Source organism: Lytechinus pictus, chromosome 18 (assembly GCF_037042905.1).
Source record: "Lytechinus pictus isolate F3 Inbred chromosome 18, Lp3.0, whole genome shotgun sequence".
NCBI classification, from domain to species: domain Eukaryota; kingdom Metazoa; phylum Echinodermata; class Echinoidea; order Temnopleuroida; family Toxopneustidae; genus Lytechinus; species Lytechinus pictus.
The window spans coordinates 8,086,025-8,110,069 of NC_087262.1; the positions used below are offsets into that span (position 1 = coordinate 8,086,025).

The 24,045-nt window shown below is 35.9% G+C and overlaps 2 protein-coding genes across 2 annotated transcripts in view; both read right to left on the reverse strand.

Annotated features, from left to right (window-relative positions):
- Window positions 1-209: 209 nt before the first annotated feature.
- LOC129266742 (uncharacterized) lies at window positions 210-8,875 on the reverse strand. Its single transcript, XM_064112778.1, has 6 exons — window positions 8,817-8,875; window positions 5,530-5,697; window positions 4,564-4,731; window positions 2,510-2,662; window positions 1,077-1,195; window positions 210-233 (listed from the first exon to the last, which is right to left on the reverse strand). The coding sequence occupies exons 2-5, from the start codon at window positions 5,644-5,646 to the stop codon at window positions 1,178-1,180; spliced, it is 456 nt and encodes a 151-aa protein (XP_063968848.1). The 5' UTR covers window positions 5,647-5,697; window positions 8,817-8,875; the 3' UTR covers window positions 210-233; window positions 1,077-1,177.
- A 4,647-nt stretch (window positions 8,876-13,522) lies between these two features.
- Window positions 13,523-24,045, reverse strand: part of LOC129281600 (sushi, nidogen and EGF-like domain-containing protein 1) — a 29,323-nt gene continuing 18,800 nt past the window's right edge. Inside the window, exons 5-7 of the mRNA XM_064113333.1 lie at window positions 19,453-19,746; window positions 18,754-18,891; window positions 13,523-17,382 (exon numbers count right to left, since the gene is read on the reverse strand). Of these exons, the coding sequence (XP_063969403.1) occupies window positions 17,215-17,382; window positions 18,754-18,891; window positions 19,453-19,746 (600 nt within the window). The 3' untranslated portion in view covers window positions 13,523-17,214. The remainder of the gene's footprint in view (window positions 17,383-18,753; window positions 18,892-19,452; window positions 19,747-24,045) is intronic.

Below are 24,045 nucleotides of genomic sequence, written 5' to 3' on the forward strand. Positions count from 1 at the left end.
CTTTACCTTATGACTCATGAATAATAAATCACTCTCAGCAATGTAATATCAAACTAGATATCACCTTGTCTTCTAGTTACTTTTGTGAAAAATGTGTCTGCACATCCTCACAAGCAGACCAATGTGCCAAATTTCATGAATATTGGTTGAAAACTGAAGAAGTAGTTCGATCCGCAAGATTGTAGTGGCTTGCGTCTGTGTCCAAGGGCTGCCGCTTGAACATCTGTCCCAATCTGGCAAAGAAGCACAAAGAAGTGATAGTTGAGCATTGACAACATAAGCTACAAATTTTAAAAGCATAGGCCCCAACAATATCATATTCAAACAAATGTAGAACCTAATTACTCTCGTATTCAAACAGGGAGGAAAAAAATTACTTGATGTAAACCTGTAGTATATTTGAAACAACCCCATGAATGAAGTATTGGGAGGCTGCCACGATCCATAAACAGCCAACAATATTTATAAGCCAACAATGAGATTTTGCCAGTGAAGGAGAGATTTATGATTGCATGTATACATGCCTGCACAGCTGGAATTTGCATTTCATAAGATATTGGAATGCATCTTCAGGATGACATACACCACTGCATTATATTTCTATGGCCTCTTTCAAGTTCTGGCTCTGCAATTTGTAATCATATTATAAGTTTTCTTTGTTCATATTTTTGCATTTGTTATTATACATGAAGTTGATATTGTTGTTGGATAAATAAATACTACAATTAATTTCTTTTTAATGATCATTCACAATTCTTAATACATAGGATAAACAGAAAAATAGAAAAGTTTTCATAGTGAAAAGTCAAGGGGGAGAGGCATTAACCAATGTCGAGGAAGATTCATAAAGAGGTGGCACAAAGCCCGGGAACAAAAGAAAAAAACTAACATAGACTAATTGGGCCGGGTGGAGAAAACCCCAAGAGAGGGACAGACAGAAAAAACAGAGGGAAAAAATTTGTGAAAATAGCAAGAAACACACACCAAAAGAGAAGTATTGTGGGACAGGAATTTAAGGATAAATTGATGTCTGGTAGGAAACCCAAAATTTGCATATTCACTAATTGACTACTTACAGGTCTGTACTGGATGAAGTGCTCCAAACTCGATGCTCTTGAACTCGAGGTGGGGTTCTTGGTCTTTGTCAGTGGCTTATGTAACATCAGCAACAGTGCAGTTAAAGCACACAGGTCTCCTGTAAAAGATAAATATTATGATATTATAATTTAATATGTTCAATTAACTTTGGCACACTCCCTTATTGTCATGTAATGATAGTAGGTAAGATTATATCTTATCTGCTCACTTTGATGCAATGATGTACATACATGTACATTGCATCATCTCCTCATTGTAATGCAATGCATATATTGTACCATCCATTCATCACAATTCCATGTGTGATAGAGAGAGAGAGAGATTACAAGGTCTCTGCCAAACTTTGTTCAGGCAAGACAAAAAAGTGTGGAGACAACTGTTGTTTGGATCATTAGATCTCTGAACATCTTTTAATAATCATGGAGAGTGCCACTTAAGTATTTGAAAAAAAAGATAACTTTTAATGTTTTGTCTGCTGTCACCAAGATAAAGCAGCAAACAAATTTTCTTTGCACAACCAAACTGACAATAAATATAAATCAGAAATAAAGGGGGAATCTAGGCTGAAAATCAGATAATTTGGAAAGTAGAGTAAAATTTAACAAGCACAACACATCATATGTGTATAAAAAAATATATCCCTTATATGGACATAACTCAGTAACAACAATGATCATAAACATTCCATCAGGAGTCAGTCATCCTAGTTTATTATGTCTGGAGCAGAAAATTTGAATAATTATTTCACATAATAAAATACAAAATAAAAAGTTCAGGTGTGATATCATCAGCTTGCTCATTGAATATGCATGAAAGCAATTTATTGAGAAAAAAAAATGCAAAAAACAAAAAAGTAACTTCGTTACTTTTTATCCGATTTTGACGACATCTTTAGTGTTGTGCTTGTTATATTGTACTCTATAAGACTTGAAGGTATATCTTTGATGTACTAAACTTTTTTATATCAAAATATATGCCAAGGCGCTTCCTTTGATCTCCTCTATGCTCTATGCACCTTTTATATCCCCTTCAGTTCCCATTGTTCTGTTCTATCTTATATTCATTGAAGTAATCCCTTTGACGTTTCCCCCTCTTTCCTATGCACGAACCTACTTACTTCCACTGCCACATCCTCCTTCTTTCACCTCAACTCTATTCTTACTATTGTTTTCAATTTCTTTTTTTTTTCAGCCTAAACCTAGCATCATACATGTACATAAGTTGTTGTATCTTGCTCTTATCTTCATTCGTTCTCTTGACGACGAGCTGCGCATTCAGCTTGGAATGTGGCGTTTCCAACTCTTACATGGTTGTACCGCAAATACCTTCCGAATGGGTTTATATTTTACTCTACTTTTTCAAATCATTTGAATTTCAGCCTGGAGTCCTTAAAAATAAAAACTTTACTCACTGTTGTCACCTTCCTCAAACTGTTGAATTGATTCTTTACCGCTGGATACCCGCTCAAACCTAATTTTATGATACGGTCTCGGTAGAACGACTCCCACTTTGAAATAAAATTGTCAGAAAGGTGCCCATGTTCTGTTTCAAAGTCCATGTTGATCTGTAAAAACCAAACAGGAATAAGTATATTTTTGTAAACCTAACTTTCATGCTTGTAATAGTGGAAAATTGGGTCCATGATTCAATGCGTACATTTGCCTAGTTCATGAAACATGGACATAACCCACATAAGGATAATTAAAGGAGAAAGAAACCATAGAAACCAGTTGAATTCATATCAAAGTGAAAAATCAAAGAAACATATTGTTGAAAGTTTGAGCCAGATTGAATGAATAACAAGAAAGTTATGAGTATCTGAATATTGAGATCACTAATGCCATGTAGATCCTCCCATTGGCAATGCGACCGAGATCTGTGATGTCACAGACTTACATTTCCCCCATTACCTTAATACTTATATCACTTAAATTCTCTCTTTTATAGAGTCTATTGCAAGATGAGGTGTTCTTTTATGAGAGGACAAGTACAGAGGTTTCACAGCATCATATCATGGATGATTTGTTTGTCATATCATAAGAATGAGCAAAATGAGATATTTTAGGGTATATTTTCAGTGTCCAAAGGGGAGAGTTGTACGTCTGTGACATCACAGATATTGGTCGCATTGCCAATGGCAATGTCTCCATAGCATTAGCGATCTTGACATTCAAATGCTCATAACTTTCTTGCCCAATCTTACTCAAAGTTTCGTTGATTTCATTCTTTGATTTTTCTACTTTCACACAAGCTAACTTGCTACAAGGGTTTAATTCTCCTTTAACATGCATGATTTGAGAAACTTTGGATCTACCCTAGATATGATTGGAATAAAAGCCCTATTTACACCTGGAGAAAATGGGAAAAACTGTAACATTAACAGGAAAGCCTAGTACAATTTCCTCGCTTGGTGAGAAAAGTGCATGCATTTTGTCATTTACAACATATATTCTCTATCTTTAATGCTATCTAGTAAATATTACCCTGCTCCACATGAATAACTTTAAGTCCCTACCCCTATGGATGATCCTCATCACGTTTGGTGATCTGATTTACCCGACCCCCCCCCCCCCCCCGGCCCCATTTATTTTCTTTTACACCTACAGGGGCCCAAGTAGCTTGCCTATATATTGTCATGAAAAACTTATTCTTCCATAAAGGTATATATACAACATATCTTGTTTGTAGAGCTTTTGGGTACCTGAAGAATTAATTGACCCCCCCCCCCACCACCACCCCGGGCACGTTGCCACATGCCATATACAAACAACTTTAGGTCCTTACCACTTAAGGACGATCTACATGTTTGGTTGAAATCTCATATCTGGTTCTAAAGAAATTCAATATGAAAATATAATTTCCCAAATTGCATGACCCTTTTTCCAAACTTTCATCCCCTTTAGGAGCCCAAGGTGACCATCCTAGGTCTTGACATGAACAACTTATATTATCCATTTATAAAGGTATCTACATTCAACAGATCACGACTGTACTGCTTTTGGGTCTGGAGAAGATTTTTAAAGTTTACCCACTTTCTCCAATGGGGGGGGGGGCACATGCTCCATATGAATAAACCCCCTAAAGATGATCCTCACCAAGTTTGGTCGACATCCGCCCAGGGGTTCTTGAGAAGATTAAAATGTAAAAAGTGTAGGCACAACGGACAAAAAGCGGTCACAATAGCTCAGTTGAGCCTTTGGCTCAGATGGGCCAAAAATAAGGGAACTGAGAATCAACAATCAGACATAGTGAGAATCTGTGTTCTTTCAGTACAAATTGGCAATCATAACAATTTTAAACATATTTTTAGTGGATATATATATTTTTAGTGGATGTATTATAAGCAAATGTTTTGTTTAACACGTAAAGCATTGAAGTAAAAAAACAAGTGTTGCCAATTAGCAGAAGAAAAGGTGATCAAATAGGCCTCTAAATAAGTCGTCATGAAAGCTCGGGTTAACTTACAAGTTCTGGCATCTCTTGTATCCTTGGAAAGGTGGTGATGAAGTCTGAAATGGTCAGGTCTGTCCTCTTCTTCAGCATCATTTGACGATAAGCAGCAGTGTCTTTGAAAAATTGGATAATTTTCCCCTTATTTGCTGCAGTGGGAACTGTGTGCTTCATCCAGTTAACCTGAAAGACAGAAGTTACCGTATTATTTCAACCATCAAAATAACCTGCATGTACATGTAAGGTACTTTTATTGCCTTGGACATACTCTTTGTATTACTTCTAAACGTGCCTTTAATTTGGTGCCCCCTTGATCTCGCATTTTGAGCTATTCTGCATTTCTTATATTACACAGATGTGCATGCGTACTAGGGATGCCATCGACATGGCAATTACATCATCATCAAAATGACAGAAACCATGCCAATATCGACATGAGAAATAGATTTCACAACATTTGTCAATATAATTTCCTCAAATGTTAACTGCATGAAATCACCTATTAGAGCTTTCCAAATGTGCATTGTCACTCAGATTGATGAAACAAACTTGAGAATGAAAGAAAGATGATTATCAAGGCAAGTCATTGACCAATAATGATTTGCTTTGAATCTCTTTTTTTACTTTTTAATAATTTATTTGACTTTTTTTTATTGTTCAGAGGGCTTTCGAACAAATATATACATATAATAGCTACATGTACAGTTTGCAAGGTGCAATTATTGTAAAATCATTAATCTGACTTCGGTTCAAAGCATGAAAGCTGTTCGAAAATACTTTTGATGTCTTTTCAAATATAAAGCAAGTTTTATATTTCTACTTTTTCCTTACCAAACTATATTTGTGCTTTAAGAATATCTTGAATTATCTTTTCTAATCAGTTTATTTAAACTCAGACAAGTCTTTCAGTCAGCCACCCATCTTATTTCACATATTATTTTGCAGGAATCAACACTGTAACAAGATTGACATTTCTCACACCTTTTCTTGTAATTCTTCATCTTGAAGTAATTCCTCATCCACTATCACATCTTCTTGTTTGTGATCATCTGATTTGGCATGCTTCCTCTTCTTACCCTGTTTGCCATTCTGCCTCATATTCTTGAATCTGTACTCAATGAATCCTTCATTTTCTGAGAAGAAATGCTCCTGTCATGTCGAAAGTATAAAACATATGTAGTCACATGATATCCAGTACTTCAAAAGGCAAAATCATGCATTCTTCGTAAAAATAAATAAATAACCTGAGTCAAAAAGGGGCCTGAGCCTTCGATCCTAGCAGAATCTTCTTGGATGGAAAACTCATTCAGTGTGTTGCTATTGTAACCAAATAAACAGATAATTTTTAAAATGTTGGTATTTTTAAAAGAATATGCAATTTAGTGATAAAGATGTAAATTTGTGAGCTTGTGATTCTACTAATAAGATTGGCCTTATTGTCAGCTTAACGTAGACACCAAAATCACAAAATACCATTGATCCTAACTGGAGTTATGAAGATAATATCGGCACGCGAAAAAAGGGCCCCAAAATTGGAAAAATCCTATTTTAGAGGCGGCGGGCGGGGTCGGCCAGTTGCTTTTTTTTTGTTCCTTTTTAATTAGACATCCTGTAAATCAACAAATAAGTAATAATACGAATTACTCTTATAATTGAAATTCTTGTTTTTATTATATCAATAATCGTTGCTATGGTAACACACTCAACATAAATACTAAAGGGCATTTATACTGGACCTGCCTATCTGTATGCGTTTTGTGTACATTATTACGTCATTTTGATACACAATAAACAAATACTTCATAAAAATCATCAAATTACATATCAAAATAACAGGAATTTACTCTAGATACTTTCTATTGATACCAATTTCTAAGATCTTAGGTGTTTTTACTCTGTTTATAATGTGTCACATGAAGACATGCTTCCATTTCACGGAAGCGTGCCTGCAGGCACGGTCGGCGGTTAAACGCTTAATGGTGTGTTAACAGAAAACATGTTTCACCTGCTAAAAGTTCAAGGCACAATAAAGGAAAACTGTGTAGGCCTACTTATAGTACAATTTGCATAAATTAGCCAAATTAATGAATTTCCAAATTCTATGCACAAATTATGATCCCTGTACTAAGCTCTACCAGATCTTGAGTCAAGTTGGATTTAGACCTACAGTTAAAAAAAAGCATTGTTTGGTGATTTTAATATATTTGCATTAATTAGCAGTTTATCAATTTCCACATTCTGCGTAAAGGAGCTAGGTTCCTGTACTTACATTAGCTTTTAGTTTTAGATCTTTTACATTTAGATCTAGACCCATCTCCTAGATTTTAAGTTTAGTCTAGGTCTAGATCTAGATCTAGACTAGTTGGCCGGTCACTAACAGTAACACTATTCACAGCCGTAAGGCCCAATTAAGGCCAAGGCAGTATAGTGTATCACTCACACTACCTCGAGCGAAGTTCGTGCAGGCTCCACTCCACTTCACTACCGCTACACTACGCTCCACCTACCCAAACTTCGAGACCGTATTACTCTATCTGATATACCGAGTGACAAAGGTGGGATTTTATGGGGGAAAATATAAAATTCATGCAACATCACGATCTTTAAAACAATTAAAACTAATATTCTTACTTTACACCAAGTTTCACTTCTTTTCCATGCTTCTACCAGTCTCAAAATTGGTGATTTAGAGCACACATGAAGTTCCTCGCACGTATAAATAATCCGCTGCCGATTTCAAAACATCGCATGCGCGCGCGAGGGTCCGAGCTCGGACCGGACCCGGTAAGGCGGTAGCTCATGCGATACGGCAGCGAATTATCTATATGTGTGAGGAACTTCATGTTGGCTCTAAATCACAAATTTTGAGACTGATAGAAGCATGGAAAAGAAGTGAAACTTGGTGTAAAGAATATAAGTTTTGTTTTTAAAGATCGTGATGTTGCATGAATGTTATATCCCCCCCCCCCCATAAAATCCCACCTTTGTAACTTGGTCTTGGAATATCTGATACTTTTGATAGAGTTCACAGTATCGATTCGAAGTTCGGGTAGGTGGAGCGTAATGTAGAGGTAGTGTCAAGTGAAGTGGAGTGGAGCCTGCACGAAATGTCGAGGTACACTCACACTGGCACCTAATTGGTCTCAGGCCTACTGTAACTTAATTGCATGCGAAATTCTTGCCCAGAATTAACTGCAACAGCCCGAACGCTCGAACGTCTGCAGCGTTCGGGCCGCGCCGGCGCAGATATAGGCTAGACCTCTTCAGTCCATCACAACCTGCGTTTGGAACTGGATTGGAGGCAACAAAGCCGAGGTCGAGGAGATCGAGCTAGGGTCCCCGGGGGGGGGGGGGGGGGGGCACTCGACCAAAAAAGTGGTAGGGGTGTGCCGCGGGCGAGGCAAAAAACGGGGTCCTTGGAGCGGGCTTATTGTAAAAAGGAGGGTCCTCGGAACGGGCTTCGGAACTACAAATGTTTGTGAAAACGGGGGTCCTCGGAACAGATCTCCGTATCTCTGTGAGTGCGTATGCATCCCTATGGAACGGGCAATCGTGCATGACGCAGCTAGCGCGGCCTCCGCCGGGTGAGCTCGCGCTTAGGCGATGGTCGAAAAGCGCTCTACGGCCGCTTTTCACCAAAATTGTAGCAGATTTGTAACGAAAAATATGCGAAGCTTTGGAGCGGATTTCTTTCTTCTTTTTTCTCGATAAGAAGGAAATGCTATGCCTTAAGGAGCGGCTTTCTTTGTTCTTTTTATCAATAAGACAAAATGCTATGCCTTGGAACGGAAATTTGAGTGTAAAAATGGGGGTCCCCTCCGCGGCACATACCCACTATGAATTATATACTGAGTGCCCCCCCCCTCCCCCGGGCTAGGCCCTAGGCCTAGGGTCTCGATCTCGCTGCGATTTTCGTTATTACTGTTAGTTTTATGCCGTGTTTTTGCAACAAAATAATATTCGGAGTATGTAGCAACAGATGGTAGGTGAACATAGTGCTGCAAAATATTGAATTTTATGATGTGCGTGACTTTTGGTCCAACCCTTCACACACACTAGACCACTAGATAGATCTAGTCATCATGCGACGGACAGTTGTGTTAATCTCACGTTCAACTCACACGTACTGTCGTACACGTAGATCTCCTTCGCGAAAGTTACAGCGTCAATTGAAGCGTACTTTCAATCTCAATCAATCACAGTTGCAAATTGCAATCATTGGCCCATTCTTCCTCAGCTTTGATCTGTACAATTCAATAAACACATACCTTTCAAAATCTGAATGATTTCCTCCCCGAAATCTTTTAAAATGTACTCCAGTTCGGCCGTCCTGATCCTGGTATGCCTAGATTCAACAGCTCACTTGCACAGTATGTTGTGCGGTACACATACAAAAAGTCGACAGAATTTCTTGATATGATATGATGAGCGAGCCGCGGCGTGGTCATGTGACATATTGTAAGCCTTTTCATTGGTAGATAGTTTGAGTATTTTGTAATTTTGTTTGGATTAACAATAAATGCGCGCGAATTCGTCGATTTTTAATCCATTTCGGATTAACAACGGCAAAATATAACCCAAATAGTTTACAATATTTTGTAATCGCTAACTAGAGTACTATTTGTAATCGCGCGAATTAAGAGAGTACATGGAACCCCTACAGAGATTGAGCAACATCAACGTTACAACAGGTGATATGACTCTTTCTTCCCCATTTTTCGAATGTATCGAGACTTTACTGAATGACTGAATGATAAATCGCCTTTCCCTTTCCGAAAACGGACATTTTATTTTTGTTCATACCAAATGCCTTTCGGATAGAACGACCCCTGATCTCCATTTGTAAATGTTCTATGCTTAACTTTGAAATTATTATCACATTGTTTTCCATTTTAGTCCTTTCTGTAATTTCAAGGTTATCGGCACTGACAAAATCTGCTTCTATTGAAGTTTCCTGCGGAAAAAATATAATTATTTTTCTTCAAAACATGTTGGAAAAAAGAAGAGCGTTAATATTTATGTAATGTGTACAACACACATTTTTAATACCTGATATTCAATATTTTGGATACATATAATCATAACTTCGTAAAAAGTCACGTACAGTATATGTAAACGAGAAAATAAAAAGCCACAAAAACGCTTCCCATACAGTATTTGTATTTACTTTTCTCTGATTCACCGATTTTTTTCCCACTATACTAACCACAGCTGTATTTGGACTGATCATGCATCGCTGTAATGTCAAATTATATTCCTCGCAAAAAAAAAAAAAAATGAATACATGTATATCTTTTGACATATTTGATACATTCGAAAAAAGGGAAACAAGGAAATGTATAGAGGAGTAAAACATAAATTTTGACTCTGGGTTTTTAATATAACAAACCATCCTCATACATGATGAAGCATGTTTATCAATTACACTTCATACTTTTCATTAGGCCTACTTCAATTCTGAAGGCTGATAAAGTCCCTGCCCTTAAATAATATAACTGAATGAGAAGTTTAGTAATATCATATTTATGTATATTTGTATTTAACCGTGTATTTTGCCAATTTGGTTAAAAATTATTCTCAATGCGGAATATATTTACTCAATTGATTACCACTTATCTGAATTTGTCTCTTTTGTATCATATACCTCTAGAATCTTTGCAAACCTTATACTAAAATTAGAGGTATTTTCGTGGTAATTGCATTATTGTTCACCATCTCAACAATTTTAACCAATTCACTTGAAATGTAATCCCATTTGCTTGATTGAGCATTTAATGAGACTGTAATTAACACAAGTATTTCAAACGGTTCGTTGAAATGTAATCCCTATTGTCGTTCTATAATTGTTGTGTTAATACCGTTGGTCATGCGTGAACTGACGCATGCCTGCTTTACACCACTGTCTGATCAGATTGATGTGTGGCTTACACATTGCTAATTTATGTTTGAATGGTATACGAGCTTTGCCATAAACTCTATAATTGAAAACACGCATGCGTCATAAGGTCTTGTCGGTGAGGGTGTGGCTACGCATGCGTGTAAGCGACTCATATGACAATTAGGTTAAAAAATATTATCAATGCTGAATAATTTCACTCGATTGATTACTACTTATCTCTAATTTGTCAGGGTTTTCTTTTGCATCAGTTAAGTACCTCTATAATCTTTACTAACCTTAGTACTGCAGACCAGATGTATTATCCTATTCTTGTGGTAATTGCATTATTTATAGTTCACCATCTCAACTATTTCAACCAATTCGCTGGAAATGTAATTCCATTTGCTTGATCGAGCAATGAATGAGACTGTAATTAACACAAGTATTTTAAACGGTTCGTTTGAAATGTAAAATCACTGTTGGGCTATGCTTGTTGTGGATACCGTTGGTCACGCATGAACTTACGCTTGCATGCTTTATATGCTTGCATGCTTTACATCACTCTCTGATCAGATTGGGGTGTGGCTTTATCGTCAATTGATGTTTTAATGGTATAGGTACGAGCCTTGCCACAAACTCTATAACTGAAAACACGCATGCGCCATAACGTCTTGTAAGTGAGCAGTGAGGGTGTGGCTACACATGCGTGTACGCCGTACTCAAATGCTCGCTAGGACAGGCATGAATCTACTTCTCACAATTCACACTGATCTATTATGTTGATTATAATGCGGAATGCATTCAGTCATTCATGTCTTTAGGAAACCGCTTTATCCTCAACATTTTCTTGGTATCGTTTAGTCATCCTGTCACTTTGTATGCCTGCATTGGCCTACATCATGTACACGTACTATCTGATCAGAGGGAGTGGCTATTCCTATCCTTGATAATTATACAAGACGCATACCTATCCTTGTATTCTACTGATTCATCCGGTATGCAGGGTATTTAATTGATAACTGATGGGAGCTTTGTAAGAATTCTTATTTTGCGTTCAATCCTAATATGAAAACACGTATGTTCTCAAGTATCTGGTCAGAGAGGGTGTGGCTATACCATGTATACATACATGATCAATATCTATATATATTATGATCCTTGATCGATATGCTCGATCGCGGAGGCATTGGTTGGTTTTATAATATGCATAACTGATTACAATGACTTATTTGATATGTTAATTTTAAACTTGTGTACCCGCATACACCATGTACATGTAGTGTCTGATCAGAGGGGGTGTGGCTACTGTGAATCCACGTGTCTGATCAGGGAGAGCATGGCTCCTTCATGCATGATGAATTGTATTGTACCTGCACATGCATTATCAATCTATATCAATTATTCATGTTATTATACTCGACTGAAGTGCTCGATAGGGAACCGATTTTACAATATGCGTAACCAATTACATTGATTTTGTTTGATATGTAAATTTCAACTTGTCTATCGGCATACACCAATTACATGCAGTATCCGATCGGAAGGGGAGTGGCTATTCCATGAATGATCAACGTATACTACTGTATACGCCCGTCCAGAGTAGTTTATTGTTACACTCCTGAAATGCTGAATTAAGAATAACTCTTGTTAAAAGCATTCTACACATTTTTTTTCGCTTTAAAGAACCGTATAGGTATAATTATTTGGCTTGTTCTCTCATGATCTTAATTCGTGCGCCAAAATAATCATCCTGGAATTACAATGACATTTTTATGCTGGCAGATAATGCTTAGTAACGAATTCTTTATTTATTTTTAACCATACTCGCTTGAAATGCTTGATTGGACAAGCATGGATTGAATTCTCAATGTACAATGACAATTTCATTGATCCACTGAACATGTTGATTACATCATTCAGTTATTAGGAAACCATTCTATCGTATTTTTTTTTGTATCGTCTTATTATCTTGTTAATCACTGTAAACAGCCATCCCAAGGATTAGATGATTCCCCCTCTCTTTTATGTATTGGGTTGAATTTACAATATGCATAGTCATTGCATTGATTTGTTTAACATGTTAATTGGTACATCGTGTTCCCCGCATACACCATGCACATGTAGTGTCTGATCAAAGGGGGAGTGGCTATTCCATGCAAGGTCAACGTATACCTAAACAAGTACTACTACGCCTGGAATTCGGGTTATTTCATTGGTAACTGACATGATGGATGTGAGCTTTATAAAATTTATTATTATTTTGCAAATCAGTCCTAATATGAAAACACGCAGGTACCCAAGTATCTGGTCAGAGTGGGCGGGGTTATACATGCATGATCAATCTCTATGACATAAGACTTGAATGTTCAATAGGGGATGGACGGGTTGATTTCACACTGTGTATACCAATTATATTGATTTGTTAAATTCGCTAAACTCAATTTGCATGCCTATACACACATCATGTACATGGGCTGCCTGATCAGAGGAGGCGTGGCTATTCCATGCATGATTGACGCACCTTTATATTGAATACACGCGCGACTGATCGGGTATTTAAGGCTGATTGATAAGCGCTTTCGAAACAAACTTCATTATTCCCCAGGACAGGCCCATGCGCATAATTATCCATATTTATTACACTTGCACACATACATCCACGTATCTGATCAGGGAGGGCGTGGCTATTCAACTTTAGGCCTACTGCGTTAATACATGGAGTTAATGGAGTGATTTACCATGCCAATAGTAATACACATTAGATCTTTGATTATTAATACAGATCCGTAGGCATATTTTGGGTTTGCTCTTAATTCATTTGTATGTAATCGTTCATTATTTATATGTAATTATTTCAACTCTTGTATATATGTTCTTAGGTGGCAGAGCTCTGCCGTAGTGCTTCCTATATTGTATATGCTGACCAAGATGGGTCTTGTTATTTTTGTAGTCATATTTTTCATTTATATTAACTGCACATCAGCACCACAGTTACACATGAATATACACACAATCACTATCACACGCACCTTCACCACAATCACGCTCGCAGTATATCCCTACATAATCGCCGGTACTTTACATTATATCAATTTTGATGGATTCACTCTCTTTTATTCCTGATAATTTAATATAAAATTCACACAACAGTAAATATTACACACCTCAAGAATTTAACAACATATTTAATAATAATCGTGATGATATTTCTCTTTTACATGCAAATTTAAGAAGTCTGAATAGAAACTTCGAATATTTTGAAAATCTCTTACACACGTTAAACAATTTTAAATTTTCTGTTATTGGTATTAGCGAGACATGGTTACACGAAAATTCCCCAGATTTGTTTAATTTACCAGATTATAAGCTGATTAGGGCAGACCGCAAAGGGAAAAGAGGCGGAGGGGTAGCCTTCTATATTGCCGAAAAACTGAAATTTAAGATCCGTTCAGACGTGAAACTTTTACATGCTGAATCTTTGTTTATTGAAATTGAAAACAAAGAATTTAAAAATGTCGTCATAGGTTTAATTTATAGACCACCAGGTTTTAATTTTGATTCATTTTATGAGGAAACAGAGCAATATCTCCATATAATAAGTAATGAAAATAAAAACTGTTTTATTATTGGTGATTTTAATATCAATTTCTTACCCTCAATCGACAATAATAAATCAAACGATTTCATGAAACTAATGTACTCATTCGGCTTCAATTCATTCATAAGTAATCCCACTAGAATCAACCAAAATTCATCAACTCAAATTGACAACATTTTTTCCAACGTACATAACATGAACAACAAAATGATAGGAGGAATTCTATGCTCTGAAGTTTCAGACCACTTACCAATATTTCTAACTTGTGATTTAAAACTACCACACCTCAAAACATTTAACCAACATACACATAGAAGAGAATCTAAACGTAATATTGAATTATCGACAATAATAAATCAAACCATTTCATGAAACTAATGTACTCATTCGGCTTCAATTCATTCATAAATAATCCCACTAGAATCAACCAAAATTCATCAACTCAAATTGACAACATTTTTTCCAACGTACATAACATGAACAACAAAATGATAGGAGGAATTCTATGCTCTGAAGTTTCAGACCACTTACCAATATTTCTAACTTGTGATTTAAAACTACCACACCTCAAAACATTTAACCAACATACACATAGAAGAGAATCTAAACGTAATATTGAATTATTGAAACAAGACTTAGCAATTGAGGAATGGGAGGATGTCTATAATGAAGTTGGAGCAAACACATCTTATAATCGCTTTAATGATAAATTACAACATTATTACGATAAGAATATCCCCATAGGTAGAATGAAAAATAATCGAAAAAAGACCCCCAAACATCCCTGGATAACAAAAGGTATATTGAAATCAATACATGTAATCGCCTTTACAAGTCACATTTACACAAACCGTCCGAAGCTAACTTAAAAACATATAAAGTATATCGAAACAAATTGACAAAATTAATTCATATATCACGTAAAATGTATTACGCTAATAGAATAAAGAATGCCAGTTCAAACACTAATGCAACTTGGAAAATCATTAAAGAGGTAATGGGAACAAAGACAGATTCCCCTCCTACTGATAATATGACTCTTAACGGTTTTAAAATTGACTCTTCCCTTCATGCAAATTCATTTAATTCATTTTTCACAAATATCGGACCCGAACTTTCAAGCAAAATTAATAGCCCTAATGCGCGTTTTACCGACTATCTCCCCGAACCTAATCCACACTCTATATTTTTTAACCCTACGGACCCAACTGAAATTATCAATATTACACGGTCTCTTAACAGTTCAAAATCGCATGGACATGATAGAATTAGTATGTCTCTTTTAAAAGAAATAATTCACCCACTTGCTAATCCTCTTAGAAACATTTTTAATAAATCATTGTCACAAGGAGTTTTTCCTTACTTATTCAAAATCGCCAAAGTCAATCGAATTTTTAAAAAAGACAATCCTCATGAAATTAATAGTTATCGCCCCATTTCTCTTCTCCCAACTATATCAAAAATCTTAGAAAAAATAGTATATAACAGACTTTATAAATTCATCAGCAAACACAATCTGCTAAATTCTAATCAATATGGCTTTAGGAAAAATTACTCAACAAACTTGGCTTTAATCCAAATCTATGATAAAATTACAAACGCCATCGCTAACAAAGAACATGTCATTGGCATATTTTGTGACCTTAGTAAGGCATTTGATACACTTAATCACGACATTCTACTCTCAAAACTTAATTATTATGGCGTACGAGGTCAATCCCTCCTTTGGTTTAAACATTACTTAAGAAATCGAAAACAATACGTCGCATTTAATGGTTATAACTCTGACTCACTTTTAGTTTGTTGTGGTGTCCCTCAAGGCTCCATATTAGGCCCACTATTATTTTTACTATATATCAATGACATTATTAATACATCATCCATTTTATCTTTTGTATTATTCGCTGACGACACAAATATTTTTTTTTCTCATACAAATCCCACTTCCTTATACAATATTTTAAATCATGAAATAAACAAAGTATCACAGTGGTTCAAAGCTAACAAATTATCTTTGAACACACAAAAAACTCATTACATATATTTTAAACATCACTTTCATATTTCTAACACTCAATTTCACCTACAGATTGACGGCAAGTCATTAGAACGGAAAACTCAATCTAAATTTTTAGGGGTTATCATAGATGAAGCTTTATCTTGAAATGAGCATCTGCACCATATTACAATGTGTATTTCGAGAAGCATTGGAATTATTTCTAAGTTAAAATTTATTTTGCCTCTTAAAACTTTATTCCTATTGTACAATTCCTTAGTACTCCCGTATATTACTTATTGGAACGTTGTTTGGGCTAATTGTGGCTCAACAAAGCTGACTTCTATTTTCAAATTACAAAAGAGAGTTATTCGCATTTGTACAGGATCTCATTACTTGGCTCACACTGATCCATTATTTTTCAAACAGAAAACACTAAAAGTTGCCGACTTGTATACTCTTCAAGTAGCTATCATTATGTTTAAGTATATTAATAATCTACTCCCTTCGTCTTTTGATGATATGTTTAAGTTCAATATTTCTGTCCATACCTACCCAACTCATACATCTGGAAACTTTCATCTCACAAACCCCAGACTGTTAATTACCTCTAAATCAATTCGACATCATGGTCCAGACATTTGGAATAATCTTGCAGAAAATATTAAATCTTGTTCCACTTTATACTCTTTAAAATCAACTTTTAAAAGAAATATAATTCGATCTTATTCATCCCAACCTTCAAATTAATCCTCATTTACCACTATAAATTAAATAAAAAATATAAATTCTACAGCTATCTTCTGCACCCGCACCTGCACCTGCATTGCACCCACTTGTTCAGTAATTATACCAATCATAGTCACGAACCCTTTTTATGAGGCCGCCATCAATTACAAGCTTAACCGCTCACGATGGCGGTCTCCTGCGTTCATTAAATTTTGTTAATGTTCCTTTTTTATTATCAAAATGTGAAGTATATGCCCACACCATTTTTTCCCTTCAAATTATGTATTATGTTTATATTGTATGCATTATGAATTATTTTGTATATTACAAACAATGTAAATATTTGTGATAATGTATTGTGAACGCAGAAATAAAAATAAAACAAACAAACAAATATATCCCTATCCCCTCGGATTTCCGCCAGTGAATTATTTAATTCATGTAATTAGAACCGTTAATTAAGTTCTACACACCGGAAGATGTACCTGCTTGTCCCCGGATCTCTGAGTCAATCCTGAAGACCCATCTGCCTGGTAGACCTATGTTTGATGTTGTTTCAATATCGACAATGGAATTGGTCCTAGATCCGCTGACACTGTAATAATTCTCGCCGTCACCAGCATTGAATCCAACCTGTTGGTGAAACCATTGTAGCAGGAACAACGTTGAAACACTTGATTATTTTTTTTTTCTGAAGATTTCCCGGTAATATTTTAATTCATGGGGGTTTCAGCCCCATGTACCATGTCCTCGTACGTTTTTATTCACGGGGTGTTTCGCTTTCATAAACCATTACGCACAACTTTTATGCACGACTGTAACCATGTTCTTATTAGATACCAAATTTGAATCTAAATATCCATCTCTGTAGATTAAAATTCTTAACTCTAAATGCAAAAGAGATCTGGTCCCTAATCACAGTCCTCTCAGAGTAAGACGAGGGATCGTTCAATTAGGAGTGAGATTCTCATCTTTTGGGAGTGCATTGTAGCTCCTTGAGTGAACAGTGTACATGTATATTTTAGATATTTCTACTCCAAACAAAAGAGGTAAATTTACTCTCAAAAGATGTAAATCCAACTCTAAAACGACTGGTTCCTGTAATTAGGGAACAGATTGGCTGTTTTGCATTTAGAGTGGTGAGCTAAACACACACTTTAGATACAAAGTTCGTCATTGTTATCTGAAATTTGGTTTCACTTTGTTGAAAAAGGGGAGGTAAGACTTGCGATAGTATCTAATTCAGTTGTGCTTTAGCAAATTTATCAAACACGTCTGTGTTTTAAGAAAATGTTAATGTTAACAATGAAACCTAACACACGTACTGAAAGTACATAATTATTGCTTAGTGATTGGAAAGAACTTAGAAGTCCTTTGATATGAATGGAATCAAATTTATTTACTTCCTCTTTTTGAGACTGCTGACATTACCAACTGGCTCTTTCGTCCATGATAGCTAACATTTCATGTAAAGAGATCCATGAATAGCCCAGCCATTTGGCTTTCCTTAGCCCAATAAATCCACCCCTCTGGCAATATTCTAAAAAAAATGTAAGTCAAAATAGCTATAAGGAAAAATATTACATATCGTGAAAATGAGATCATCTTGTCCATTATGATACATCTGTATCTGCATTTTGTCGTTCCTCTGTGTCGTAAACTCAAGTCTAAGCTGGAATTTTAGGTCAAACTTTTATTTAATTGCTAGGCTTCGTCTTCTTCCATAAGACAAAGACAGCACATCAACTCATTCACTAAAATTCATTGAGTTTTTCTATTATCATATTCTTCTCATTTCACGACATAATCAATTTGTTTACAACGTGTGTGCAACAGGATAAAACAAATTTTAACTTGGTTGAATGACCAGAAAACTGACAGTCTATAAAAGTGATTAAATTGAAGTCTAAATATTAGAATACCACCCGAGTACGTTAATTGTTGCATATATCAATATACCCGTATAAAGAGATGGAGGCGTATAAACATGACGCAATTATTTACCTGAGCTGGGGTGCCACCAAGACCTGTGAAGCTATTGCCACCACTTGCAGTTCCAGTGGTCCAGTTGATATCTCCATAGTTGAAGATGGCAAAGGAAAATCGGCCATCGGTTACAAGCACAGCCTGAAAGGAATTCCTCTGAAAGAAATAAGGTCAACCTGTTTTAGTGACCACGCGTCGGCTATGGAAGGACCGGCTGTCTATAATTATTGGAGTCTCCTTTGAATACTCCCAATTAATTTTTTTTTTACAGGAACCTGTCCATAAATATCATGCATCGGTGATAACAAAATCTTGTTGCCCCTGGATACTATTTATACATACATGGTTTCCTGTATACACATGCATGTATAACTTAACGTACACGTGTAACGAATGATTCTTATCAATTTAGTTAGTTGAGGACTCGTTGAAGTATTTCATAAAACTTAAAGGCACCAAATTGGGGGTGGGGCCTATTCCATAGATTATTATTGTTCAATTGTTTCTTTTCAATAATCTTCACACTTCTCATGATTCCCGTTTATCTCCCCTGGCACCTTTTTCTTAAAAACCCGCCTCGTGGCCCCACCCGCGCCTTTCAAATCACTTTCAAAGAACCGATTGCAGATTGCCAGTAAATAGATATGACCAGCTGGCATGATCTTTTGTCCGATTAATTTTGTTGATGTTGATGATAAAAAGAAAAACGGTTCTTACAATTGAGGTATCAGATGCACCGAAGAAAGCCACACTGTCCCAAGTTGCGATGTACATCCACGACGATACAAAATCATTCATATCATCAAAGGTTGCTCTGATGACATTATCGGCTTCACCGAACAAGCCACCGTTCTCAGGCAATCGTAAGACTTCCCGATAAAATACACTGCCACCATTCCTCGTGTCGACATCTGCCCAGAATGGTGTCAAAAGTAGTCGGCCGAGAGGAAACGGATTTGGAGTGTATTGAGAAACACTCGACAAGAAGGAGATTACACCGTTGTTGTTCACCTGCATTGATATGAAGGAACTTCATAACTTTCTTTCTCTTTTATATTGCTCTTTCTCCTGTTCTCTCAATTTCTTCTTTTTCATTTTGTTTTTGTTTAGCGGCGCATTCGGCATCATGAAAACCTCCCGTTTGTCTATGCATTTATACATCAGAAAATGTGTAAATTGGCCCTCATACTAAGTTTTCATAGAACAATTGAACACGATTAGTCATAATAATCACAAATGCTGAATATCTCTGATTCTAACTGATCTGATTAAAAAAAAATATTTATTTTGGGTTTAATTTCAGGAAAGAAATCAGGCAAATAGATAAAACGTAAAAAAGACACATTCATAGGTAGAAATATTGAAAGTCGATAACGCAACTATCACCACTAACACTGTCAAGTAGGACCTACAAACCTGTTATTTTAAAACAATTCAACTAACAAGAAGCTAAGAATTATGAAAAAATTGGTGCACATTCCAGATTAAGATGTGGCTTTATAACTTAATACAGTAAGCTAAAAAACTTTATGCAAAGATAATACACACAAGAACACCTTGCAATTTTACCATTTAGGCCCTAAATGGTAAAATTACAAGGTGTTTTTGTGTGTATTATTCTTGGGTGAAAGCAATTAAACATTAAAGAAGGAAATTAAGTACCAAAATTACTAAATTGTAAACAATATGACATAATCAAATACAGTGCTTTTTCTATACAAATTGGCAATTATGATAGTATACAATTCGTTTAAGGTGCATTTTAAGGACGGTTTGTAAGAATTTATAAAGAAGTAGGCCTATGCAAATCAAATAATGCGAGCAGCGTGAGCTGAAAATATTAATATTTAGACCATAAAACGGACATTATACAGAGCACTTAAAAAATCAGTTTGTTTTGTAAATCAAACAAAATGATGAATAATGTCCAAGCTGAAATATGCTTTATATATCGATTTCAAAACTTGATATTTTAAGTTACATATCAGCCTATTTAGCAAGATAATGTATCTCATCGAATATGCTATGCGATCGCGGAGCGCGAGCGAAAATTTTAATATAGTGACATGAAATATATTTTTCATTTTCATTGTTTCATTTTCATAATTTGTGATTATTATGACTAATCGTGTTCAATTGTTCTATGAAAACTTAGTATGAGGGCCAGTTTACACGTTTTCTGATGTATATATGCATATCCAAAACTGGAGGTTTCGGGTGCAAGCCCCCATTTTTTTATGATGCAGAAGGCGCCGCAAAAAAAAAAAAGGAAAACAGAAGAAAGTGAGAGAACAGGAGAAAGAGCAATATAAAAGAGAAAGAAAAAGTTATTAACGTAAGATAAAGTAGAAAATATTTCGAAAACCTGTGCCACCGACCAAAACTTACAATGGGTCCCGCTTAATTCTAACATTGATGCTGGAGAAAAGGGGGGGGGGATTTTCTGGGGGTAATTGTCCAGGGGGTAATTGTCCTCGGGGTAATTGTCCGGGGGGTAATTGTCCGGGGGTAGTTGTCCGGGGGGTAGTTGTCCGGGGGGTAATTGTCCTCGGGGGGTAATTGTCCGGGGTAGTTGTCCGGGGGGTAGTTGTCCTGATCCCCCTCGAGTCATCTCCACATTCCAATCGATGTTCTCAGAACAGACTCATTACCTCATGAAATGTTTTCTGTTAGATCACCTTACAAAACCTGATGTCATATTCAAAACAGGAGATGCCAATGAACTATTAATTGAAAGGGAAACCCAAATAGTCCTGATGATATCATCCCAGTTCTCAAGGAGCTTTCACCATGGGCAAGTGGTGGTATCATCATGGACATACTACAGGTAGGTCCATGGTGGTAGCAAGAGTCATTGCATCCTTCCGTTTTCGGGGCAAGACATGACATAAAGGGCTAAATTCATTTCAAAATGCTGTGAGCGAGGGAAGCGACCGAGCCAAAAATAGTCTTTTAAATAGATAAATCAAATTTTTGCAATTGATTTTGATATGATATATATTTTAAACATCATGACGAAATCCATCATAACAAATTGATTATATATCAAAAGTATATTTTTGGCTCGCTCGCTTCCCCCACTCACTTAATTAAAAATTTATTTTGCCCTTTTGTCATGTCTTGCCCCGAAAACTTTAGACTTACAATTACGGCACTGACCTCCGCCCAAACTAAAATAATAATAAAATAAAAGCTATCAATTTTTTTTAATAAAAAAGATCCCTCACAAGAAAACAAAGCAGCCCCCAACCATGAATACAGATCAACGCCCATAGCTTACCATTACATATGCTAGAACAGTGGTTTTCCTTGAATTCTATCAAGATAATTATGAAATATGGCACTTTAAACATTTTGTTGACGTAGATGGCGCTCTTTAATATTGATGAACGAAAAGCAAATCAGAGATCAGAGAGCCAACGGCAATTTTGATGTTTGCTGTGCGATTGTCCGAATACAGAATCACGGAGCGGAAAGCGTGTTCTGATTTTGTTTTTGATATATAAGAACACAAATCTAGAATGAGAAATCAGAAAAAGCCCAAAAGTATTTGTGATTTCAATTTTCTGTTTTAGATCTACAAAAACGAAATCACAACACGTTTTTCTCATTGTGATTTCGTTTTGTGTTTTCAAGAACCAAACCACGAGGCTGATTTCCGTTTTCGCTTCTTCATGATCGGAACGGAAAAACGAATTATCCATTAGTACCCTGATTGTAACAACTGTTAGTGTTGGTCAGTGACCAGAGGAACAACCTACATGACAGACAAAAATAGTTTAGATCTAGAATTTAGTAAGGCTTTTCAGATGGTCCACCACCAGTGACTCATCGACAAACTAGAGTAATACGGAATGAGAGAACTAAACAAATGGTTAGCTTTCTATACAGCATTCTACAGCATAGAAAGCAGTAAGACATTCTTAATGGGGCGTAATTAATCTGAATTCGAAGTTGCATGAGGCGCATTGTAAGGGTCTGCACTAGTTAGAGGTTCAACTCTTTGCTGATGATGCTGTTCTCTACCACGGTTGAGCCAGATACTAAAATAATGGACCTACTAAAATATAGGGGAAGTTAATCTTGACAATAAGTTCTTAAAATAGAAGCACACAGATTTGATCAAAATTTGTACAAGGTTGTTTTATTCATCTTGTACTATAAACAGTGCGTCCCACAAAAAACGAAACCGAGATTTAGCGATGATTTATCATAACTTAATCATAAATACAATAGACAAATGACCTACCAATGTAAAGCTTAGAATCTCCTCTGTCATCTGACATTACTTAGAGTATTCCTCATTCACGCATGAGTGAGCAAAAACAATTTGAAGAAATAATACCACTTAAAAACTCGTTTGGCGGGGGGTATCTGAATTCCAAAAAGAAAACCACATGCCTACTAAAAAGTTCAATATCTGCTCTTTTATTTAATACCTTAATCACAGAAAATGGTCAAGAAGTAAAAAAGTTATGTTCCCTCGAAACAATGCTTGTATTTCCATAATTTCATTAAATAAACGTGTTTTCACCGGTTTCCCACAGAAGCTATCGCATGGTTAAAGGTCAAGTCCACCCCATAAAAATGGTAATTTTAATGAATAGAGAAAAATATAACAAGCATAGCGCTGAAAATTTCATCAAAATCGGATAAAAAAAAAGAAAGTTACAACAGTTTAAAGTTTTGCTTATTTTTCACAAAACAGTCATATGCATAATTCAATGATATGCAAATCAGAGAGTCGATGATGTCACTCACTCACCATTTCTTTTGCTTTTTATTGTTTGAATTATACAATATTTCAATTTTTGCAGATTTGACAATAAGGACCAGCTTGACAGAACCATCAAATGTAAAACAATGGTAATAACACATGTTCAGAGAGGAATAAAACTTTGTTTCATAGGACAACAGGGAGAAAATTTGAATATTTCATATTTCATATAATAAAATACAAAAGAAATAGTGATGCTATCATTCCCCTCATTTGCATACCGACCAGGAAGTGAATATAACTGTTTTGTGAAATGTAGCGAAACTTTAAAATGCCATAACTTTCTTATTTTACATCCGATTTTGATGAAATTTTCAGTGTTATGCTTCTTGGATTTTTCTTCTTTTATTCAAGTCAACATTTTGTTGGGGTGGCCTTGTCCTTTAACAAAAGACTTAATACATGGCTGATCGTCAATAAAACGGAGTGTCGAGCAAGTCTGAAAGCTAGCCTGGAAAGCCTCTTAATTTTATGAAATTATTGAAATTCAAGCCCTATTTGAAATAACCAGAACTTTTTTATTTATTGACCCG